Source organism: Chenopodium album, chromosome 25 (assembly GCF_948465745.1).
Source record: "Chenopodium album chromosome 25, dcCheAlbu1.1, whole genome shotgun sequence".
NCBI lineage: Eukaryota > Viridiplantae > Streptophyta > Magnoliopsida > Caryophyllales > Amaranthaceae > Chenopodium > Chenopodium album.
The window spans coordinates 7,605,559-7,615,368 of NC_137858.1; the positions used below are offsets into that span (position 1 = coordinate 7,605,559).

Sequence of the window (9,810 nt, forward strand, 5' to 3'; positions counted from 1 at the left end):
AATAGCATTAGGAAACTCTACAAAAAGCAAATATAATTTAGTTGAAGATTTGATTTCGGACACAAGGACACGTGCAATTCAGTAATGCATGTATTGGAAAAGAAATCACACAGCGCAAATGTTGATTGACCGTCTCGTGCACATCCCACGTTTGTACAGCAACAGAGCACGTCAGTAATATGGGACGTGCACCAAAACGGGGATTTTTATACAAACTATATACTCCCTCCGTTTTTAAATACTTCTCCATTACTCCATATGCGGAGTTTTAGGAAAAATTGGAGAAAGTAATAAAATATGGAGATAGTGGGGTTGGTGGAAGAGTAAAAAATTGTATAAAGCAAAAGTAGTGGAGAGAATTGGAGGAAAGAAAATATATGTCGGGTCCACTAGGTGAGAGAAAGTAATATAATATTGTAAAAGCTTTCTAAATAAGAAAAGTGGAGCAAGTATTTAAAAATGGCCGCAAATGGAAAGTGGAGCAAGTATTTAAAAACGGAGGGTGTATTATATAGACCTTCGGAAGATTTAACAGTCATTAACACGGTGGGTTCAACACTAAACAAGACCATATTCATTGCGCCGTAACTACTAACAGCTCTATACAAAGGCTGTGCTCATATCAAAGATCAGTATAGGAGTAATGGACATGCAAGTATGAACTCTTCCGGATTTATTACCGTAAATGGTTCCATAACTGAGAAAAGCAATGGATATGCAAAACTCAAGTAGCACAGCAAGCTAGTGTAATGAAAGGTGACCACAGTCCAACAATCAAGAACCCCTTTGAGTTCCTAGCAAGACGCCAAGAAGTTAGACAAGCATGAACTAAGGTTTAGTGGATGTTTTCCTTGGAGATGATGGTTCAACTTTTCCATCTTTCCAAACAGGATAGTATATGTCTAGCTCAAGCTGTTTCACAATATGATCAGTCATATCTACATATGATGCATGGCCTTCAATGATATGCGTCACATCGACCTGGCAGATGTCAGGTGTTGAATACTTCAGTTAGTGAGTGAAGAGTTGAAAACTAGCAGCTGGAGAAAAGAGAGATGAATATCAAATACTAACATTTTCGATCCCAGGTCCATCCACGGGTTGAATTCCAGCTAACCCTTGAGAAATTAGACTGCACATAAAAATTGTTGAGACCATTGTAAGAAACACAAGAATTTGCACTACCATATACTGTCAGCATAGATTGCATGCACCAGATACTCCAATAACATAGAGAATCAAACAACTTATAAACCTTGCATGATTATATATAGAGCATAAAGCAAAACTGTTGCTTAGTCTGGCCCTTATTTCTTTTAGGAAAATTACATATTTCTCTATGATCTTCCAACAAAAAGCCACTTGTATGTATTCATGAGAATATTATGGAAGACTCGAGCATCACGACCACTGGTTGGTCGCACCTGCATTCATGACTTAGGAAGCCTAGAGAAACCAAAACTCTAGCAATGGAGTAAAATAACTTAAGTGCTACACCAAGAAATCATGAATATTGGAAGACTAAAAAAAATAGCAGTAGTCCCTCAACATCTAGTTGCCAGTAGTCAAATGTTACCCTGCCTTTTAGAGATGGCCAAAATAAGGATCGTATGTCACTATTGCTCATACATAAACTTTTTTTTTTTTTTTTTGAAAAAACAAGACAGCCAATTCCAAGCAAAGTAGAAAAACAATATCCTAGTGGAAACCTGAACTGCACAAAATGCAAAGCTTCTTAATTGAACTGATATGGAAGTCCAAATTGGGTAATTCTAAATTCTAAATTCTAAAGAATCAATTTTGCATACGTGGACTTTCAGAATTAAAAGAGCTTATGTTGGGCCTATATTTGATCTATGATTCATGATATCTAAAAAGTTCCATTTCACGCTGTCAGCTGCTCTCTTGAGATCAGATGACAATTTTGCCATGTCCAAACAACTTGACTGGCAGTTGACCAAGGAATTTGGATAATCAGCAAATAAGTGCCTTCACATTATAATCTCTTACTTGTTGAGCTCATTTCTATCAATTTCAGAAACTTAAATAATGAACCAATCATGACAGAAAATTATACTTTATGTGTCTACATACTTGGAACGGAAAGCTACTCCAAGAGTCCAATCATTTGTTGAATACACATTAATAAATCTCCCAGATACCATCTGCAAGTTGAAAGCAAAGTACATGCATAATTTCAATAGTGGACGACACATTTAAGAAGCGTAATTATTTAGCAGGAAAAGATTGTAAAAATTCAAAAAACACAAATTTTCCATGTAGTTGTCAGGATCAATATCTCCTGTCCTAAAGAGAATAATGATAATAATGTAGGGGAGAGAGAGAGAGATTCAGGAAACATGGAAGGACATTCCTAACATCTCTCTCAACATGTTTTGACTAAATGATTAGTTCTCTTCAAGTAAGAACAAAGGAATGAACGTAGCTTAGAGAAAATTCAGAAAGTACCTTTCTTGCAAAAGAGAAATTCAGGAAACATGGAAGGATAATCCTAACATTTCTCTCGACATGTTTTGACTAAACAATTATTTCTCTTCAAGTAAGAACAAAGGAATAAACGTTGCTTAGAGAAGATTCCGAGAGTACCTTTCTAGCAAGTATCCAATTCTCATCTTTCAGTGAAATTGGTGCACCGAGAAGAACAACCCTCTCCACGAGCCCATCTGGCATGATCAAACATTTCATTGTTACTGCTTAAGCCTAAATTCAAACGAATCTCGAGTTATACCAACTCTCCTACTGTCCTGCCTCCCCGTCGGAAAAGGAAATGGAAAGAAAAGCTACATAAAGCATGCAGTACAATGCCAACAACTAGAATCTAAGTTAACAACAAACTTACATCGGACTTACCATGATCTCCTTCTGTTTCACCTAGATACTGGAGGCACTTGAAAACCGCACGAGCCCCAACTGAGAATCCTATTAGTGTAATTGGCCTGCAGACACACATAAGTAATCTTTAAGAAAGTTTATACCCACTGGTCAAAGCATATGATAAAGATGGGATATAAGAATAGATATGAAAAGTTGACTCAACATATGGAAATAGGTCTTCCTACCTATTTCCATGATGTCCTTCAATAAGCACCTCAGCAAGCAGCTTACCAGCTTTGTCTGATCTGTGGAAATATTCAAAAAATGAATCTCAATAGAACTTTCTAGCATCCTGCTCAAAATAAACCCCCAATAAAATGATGGGTAAAAAAATATATCCGTAATAAGCAACCATCACTATCATCCCAATCCTTCCCATAAAGTTGCTACCTAGAGCTGGATAGGAGGTTAGGGAAATGCAATTATCCAGTAGTTGCAAAAGGATGGTTCCAAAAATCTTTGATTGGGAAAGCATCGAATGATCTATAGCTGATGGAAAATTTTGAAATCTGAGTTAAATTAAGACAGAAAAGTTTATGGATTAACAAGGCTGCCCAACAGAAAAAGTTTGTTCAATGCAATCATCTCCATCAGCATGAAAACAATGTCTTTGCAAAAATTTAAAAACCGATGAAGAATCTCAAAGGCAGGACCAAATCAGAAAAAGGATCTATGTTTTCAGAAGTGAGGGTGTCCAAAACTTGGCTATTTAAGTCAAGAGAGGCTTAATTGATTAACTAAAGGCTACGAAATCATGCCTCTTAACCAAGCCTCTATATGTAACAGGAAAATGGAGCAGATTACAGGCTTCACAGTTTCAGACATGCAAAAAGCTCAACGCATGAGATTAAAAAATAACCCTTGACAAAATTAGCTAGTCCTTCAGGAATTGAAACAACCCCATAAGTCCATAACAAACTGCATTAGCTAATGCAAGCTAGATACCAGTACAGAAGTAGCTAACATGGGTTGCTAGAGACAATGATCAAGGTCCTATGGAAAATTTAATAGCATACTAATACAGACTTGCAGAGAAGCGCACTGCACACTTCAGCAAAACATAATACTGATGAGAACAACCTGTCTAATGCAACTGCCCACTTGCTGTCAATAATATCACTTGCAGCAATAAGTGATGCTGGAATAGTAAGGGCTGACATAACTGTGCCTATAACAGTCATCATGACACCCAAACTCATCAAATTTGAAGTAATTTCTGTGAGATGGCAATGGAAGAAATTAGTCAGAGCAAGCAGGCCACCGGTTGAAGTTTTAAAAACACTGCTTAAGGGAAAAAAAGCGTAAGAAAAATTACCTGAAGCAATTAAGTCCTGCACTGCAGTAGCAAGTGCAGCCAAATTGTTGAATTCCCAGTGTAATGCATAACTGTAAAAGCCATGCAAGGAATTTCACACAACTAATACACAAAGGAGAAGCTTTGTGGCGACACATAGTATATTCACCATCAAAACAAACCATCAATAAAACATCAAATGTAAATATGTAGATGTTTGAAAACTCCTGAGACTAGGTACATCAGTAACAACAATGTGAAATGGACAAAGCTCCAATAATACAGAAGGAAGACTTTCAAGGAATATAAGCTGTGCTGACAACTTGGATTGGCCGTAAAAGGGTAGCACAATGAAGCTCTCTACTAGCCTAGCACTTCATAGGATACCTCAAACAGTCTGCAACTTATAAACACTACCCTAAAGCATCACAATTTTTTTTCCTTCGCAAAGAGAAACATGTTGCTAATTAAATACATAAGAGAAGTACTGTTGAAAAAAGGGGGCATGCAAAGGGGTAAAATTCTCCCAAACATTCTTCATGCCAAAAGAATTAGCTTAGTAAGGTTGTTTGTTGTTATCCAAGGTGCTTTGTCAATGTATGGATATTATGTCAGCCATGCAGTTAGTATCTTTTAGCGAATTTAGCACTAAGTGCTTGCCAATTGCCATGCAGTAAATCACTCAAAGAAGCCATAAGCCACACTCTTTTAAAATAAAACTACAAAGAGGCATATAGTCAATACATAGAAAATATCTGGATCCTGCTTGTAGTAAGATAAGGTTAAAAAATAAAAAGCCTACATACAGTACATCATATACAGACTTTTTTTAAAAAATAAATAATTATAAGACCAAATGAGATAGGCTATTGATGTGAATGCAGTATACAATCAAATGCAGAGGTTAAGGCAATTATAATGCCAAAAAAGGGTACATATTGACATATTGTGTTGCATGGCTTGGATCTCAATTGCATCTAGCCATCAAGCTTAACACTATTCAAATCTTTCAAGTAAACACTTACAGAAAATTTTTACCTCTCCAAGTTAATGTTTTGACTTTCCCAAGGTCTTACAAAGTCTACTTCTTCATAAACAAGTCCAGATACCATTATTCCAACTGCAAGATGCTGCAGATTAAAACTATATTAATATTTTAAATTCAGCAGAAAAAATTACAAAACTTATGATAATACTGATAAATTCCCTGTTTTCAAAAAAAAAAATCCCTCAGTTGTTTCTATGTGCTATCAGTTATCCTTAACATGCCAGAGGGGGATTCAGAGTAATATTTAAGCAATAATTCAGAGGAATGTACCCCCTTCTTATGATTGTCACCAATTGCTATGAAGTCAAAGTCTTCAATATTTCCAATTCGTGTAGCCATCTTGCTACCACAAAGTCCAGCTCCAGCCGCTGGAATTTTGAAACCGGCAAAGTACATAAAGAAGAAAACCTAAAAAAATTAATTTAATAAAACAAAAGTGCGACCAAACAGAATTCTTGTAATGACTAGGGAATTCTCAAAAAAAAATAATAATAAATAAATAAAAGAACAAAGACTAGGGAATTATGTTAAAAGAAAATATGAGAGAAGAAACCGAAAACATACCTCCAAAGGATGCAGCTATAGCAATCGAACCACCAACAGATCCAACAGCTGTAGCAGCTGCAGCAAACCCACTTGCACCAATGGCAGGCAAAAGACTTCCCAATGTTGGAGCCACAGTGCTGAGCCCCTGAGCGATTGCAGGTGCAACTACTCCTGCAATATCAGAAGAGAAGTTGAGTAGAGAGAACTGGTTCCAAGTCTGTCCAACTATTTGAGATTTATGATAGATTTAACCACTATAGTCTACACTCTACAGACACAAGACATATACCTCCAGATACAGCTAACACTGCTCCTCCAGCCAAAGCAGCCCCACCAATCATGCCACCTTGCTTCCATTTGACCCAAGGATCACTATCATCTCTCTTTTCAACTTCTCCTTTGATTAAGTCCATCAATGAACAAGCTAATATTATCTCCAATGCTTCCTATGAAAAAAAAAATCAATATTATGCACTTAACAAAAGTAATAGATAGCAACTAAACTGCAATATGTGTTAACAATTAAATAATTAATGATCCACCTGAGAGTTCCTTAAAAAAACAAATTAGATACATTACAAAAAAAAAAAAAGGTTAACTAACCACTTTAATCCATTTGACATCCAGCCAAGTTGCTAAAAGTCGTAAAGCAACACGATGCCGAGAATCATATCCCTTTACAGATTGAGAAGCATTTTTGTTTTCTTTGTTGGTGCCAAGTAGGCATGCAGAAAGAAGCTCATACAAGACAGTCACTTTGCGAGGGCAGCTAAGTGATTCTGCATTTTTGACAGGTTTTTCATAAGTATGGCTTTCACAAGTATCTTTTGGCTGTTCTTTCACAGATTTGTGAAGATTCACTCTCTCTGTGGCTTCTTCACACAGAAATTCTGCAGAGTCAGAGTATCTTTCACGGCATAAAGATTCATCTTCCAACTTTTCACCATAATCAACAAAAGTTGCATCACGTGCCTCCATGCTAGATACCATGGTATCAACAAGCTTTGACAGAGCAAGTTCTTTAGCAGCAAGCTCTGAAGTTAAGGCTCTTCCGTCACAAAGTAACTTTAAAAACTGTTTATACCATGAAGACCGAGTGACTACTATAGTAATATCAAGCTATCTTCAATTAAAAAATGTTCAATGAGAAGCTCACAAAAACAAAGGGGCATTTTCAGCTTCGATATAAAAATTTCACATATCATATAGCATCTTAATCTAAATAACAATGATTTAATATGAACATTAATAAAAGAACTTAATGTGGTTCCCAATGTCCGTATATGATTCATTCTACTGGTTTACGGGGAATAAAGAGGCTGAAAAGTCATGATAGAAGTTCTTGCAAAGTAGCTATATATACACTGATCATGTATAAAATGATGTTATATGGAATTTTTACTCATGACTACAGCTAAAGAGCTTAGAGCAGGAATTAAATCAGCAACAGAAGAACCCTACTTTTTTTCCAGTTTAGTAGATTTTTTTAAAAAAAATGCTACCATTGAGAATATGCAATTGTATAGGATTACCAATGAGAAAAACCCTAAAAATAATTAGCTCCACAAAGTAAATGTGTGACCGACAAATTTTTTTTTTTTTTTAAATGACTACCTTAAGGACCGTGTACGGTATGGAACTGAAAGATGAGAAGCATTATGTACCTAATGCCAATCCCCCTCCCCCAAATTAATGGAGAATTCTGTAGTGTCAAAAAAGATAATAACACTCACTCCAGTCAGCACTCTTTTATGTTGGGTCCTGCTTCACTTATATTGTTAATTTCCAGTTTTTTTAAAATAATTTCAACAATATCCTTTCACTTTTCTTGTTAATTAGCAACCACTTGGTCAATATCTCTTCACTCAAACATTCATGCCTTAACGGTAGGAAATTCTCTCCCAATCTAAGTTCACAAAATCCTGATCAGAACCCTTCTTTCATACCAAATTAGCACTTCAAATATTTCAATATACTTCGACTCAGCCTCACACCTCCAATGTATAACTCTTGTCTCCATAATTCTGTCTCATCATTAACTCCTGCTCTAAATTCATCAACTGAAACAATATCACCTGCAAATAAAATATACCAAGGAAAAATCATCTCGTACAACTTTTGTGATTGCTGCAAGCAACTAGTGCAGTTGGTTGTTATAATACAATCATAAATGATATATTCCCAACACACTACTGCATCTCCACTAGTCCTCGTCACCACCACATATCCTTGACGGTGTCAGTATATATAGTGGTGCACCTCTCTTCATCAATGCCTAGCAATGTACCACCCTCAGTACATTGCCATTACTATTCTCAATAGCAAAGTACAAATTCTCGATCCTTACACACTACAACTCCATAAGTTGTCACTTCCAAATCGCTCATGCATAAACCCAAATTGTTTCTACGAAACGGACACCATCACGACTTCTCAAATCATTTAACGCATTACACTCATCATCATGATCCATCACTTTTCCAAACATTATAGACGAGCTTAGCATTATGATGTCAGCATTAATAGTGCCGATATATGTATATTGTAATTCACAAATGCAGAACAATTCACAGTTAAAGAGCTAATAAGCAGCCAAAAATAAATGTCATAATAGAAAGCATCATCATCATTTTTCGAGTTCGAATTTCGACTGCTAGTCCATTCAATATCTATTGATCATAGCATATAAATAAATAAAATTATGAAAAAAAAAATAAAAAAAAAGAAGTGATACATACAGAACCAACATGATGACTAATTTGTGAGGAAGTTCCAGCAGTTTCCTTCAAACCATCCCATGCCTTATCATCAACCTTCATAAACCTTCCAAAATCAGGAAAAAAAAAAAGCAAATAAAAATTCAACAACAATCACAAAACACAATCAAAACCCTAAAATGCCAAATTACCAAAATTAGGGAGAGAATTACTTGAAAACAGGAAGAAGCAAGCCGGAATCCTCATGAATCCAAAGATAAGGACGATCAGAGACGGAGGAAGTAGCGTCGGCGCTCATTCCAGCACCAATAGGTTCATCGTCGGGAGAAGGAAGAGTAGAGGTAAGACGACATTGATGAAGCTGAGATTGATTTAGGGCAAGTGCGAACAATGCAGAAGCTGCGTATTTTTGAGTAGAATCCAGAATTGAGACCTCCATTGTTGGAAATTTGAGCGAAGTTCGAGATTCTGAGAGAAGGAAGTTGATGAAACCGCCATTGAAGAAGCTTGAAGTTATGGAGGGTTTGAGGGAGTTGGAATTGCGCCATTTGTCGTTGCAGTTTGGTGAGGAGGAATTGTGTAAAGGGTTGGTTTTTGACACGAGTTGAGTTTAAGCGCGGGAGATTGTGCCAAAGCATTACAAATACAATGCTGCGTAAGTACGTATTGTTATTTGAAATGATGGCGAAATTGGCAATGCGCAAAAAAATAACCCAGGTAAGGCAGGAGCAGGGGGCTTAATTCGAGGCTCGAATGGAGAACTCTTTGAGTGTTTTGCTATGAACTGTGGTATATGTTCTTGCACGAAGGCTGAGCTTACGGCGGTGCTTAAAGGGTTGATGGTTGCTTGGGAAGGTGGTCATCGAAAGGTGCATATATCCCTTGACTCAGAGGTCGTTGCTAATATGTTGGTGGAGGATTCCCCTTCACACTCTCCCTATATTCATATGATTCGTAAGTGCAAGGCACTTATTCATGGCAGAGATTGGGATGTTAAAATTTCACATTGTTTTAGAGAAGCTAATCGAGCGGCGGATTGGCTTGCTAATTTTGGTGTGACGATGTCCTCGAAATTTGTCATGATAGAGGCGGTCCCGAAGGACCTTCGTGTGGTTTTATTGGAGGATTTGGGTGGATTGGCTTTGCCTCGAATGGTGCCGGAGAGAGGAGCAAATTGGAGCTGGGCCTGCGTCGTCTCTTAGTTGAATAAATGTCCTTGTGACATAGTAGTTTTTTTTCTTGTTTTTGTTTTCTCTGTTTTTTGTTCTGTTTTCTTTCTTTCGTTTTTCAATTTGTTTGGCTTTGTGTTC

General features: G+C 36.8%; 1 protein-coding gene across 1 annotated transcript; it reads right to left on the minus strand.

Annotated features, from left to right (window-relative positions):
- Positions 1-323: 323 nt before the first annotated feature.
- On the minus strand, positions 324-9,399 carry LOC145614204 (transmembrane and coiled-coil domain-containing protein STS1-like). Its single transcript, XM_081669221.1, has 14 exons — positions 8,522-9,399; positions 6,387-6,857; positions 6,073-6,229; positions 5,802-5,954; positions 5,508-5,605; positions 5,228-5,319; positions 4,211-4,281; positions 3,976-4,111; positions 3,081-3,140; positions 2,872-2,957; positions 2,608-2,684; positions 2,095-2,165; positions 1,075-1,132; positions 324-981 (listed from the first exon to the last, which is right to left on the minus strand). The coding sequence occupies exons 1-14, from the start codon at positions 8,600-8,602 to the stop codon at positions 829-831; spliced, it is 1,764 nt and encodes a 587-aa protein (XP_081525347.1). The 5' UTR covers positions 8,603-9,399; the 3' UTR covers positions 324-828.
- Between the last annotated feature and the right edge of the window lie 411 nt (positions 9,400-9,810).

Bases quoted from the DNA above. Each gene is read 5' to 3' on its own strand.
- LOC145614204 (XM_081669221.1), bottom strand. From the start codon at position 8,602: ATGAAGGTTGATGATAAGGCATGGGATGGTTTGAAGGAAACTGCTGGA. The intron at 5,606-5,801 runs GTATGTTTTCGG...TCAAAATTCCAG, and splicing joins TATAGCTGCATCCTTTGGAG to CGGCTGGAGCTGGACTTTGT. The intron at 4,112-4,210 runs GTAATTTTTCTT...GCCATCTCACAG, and splicing joins GCAGGACTTAATTGCTTCAG to AAATTACTTCAAATTTGATG.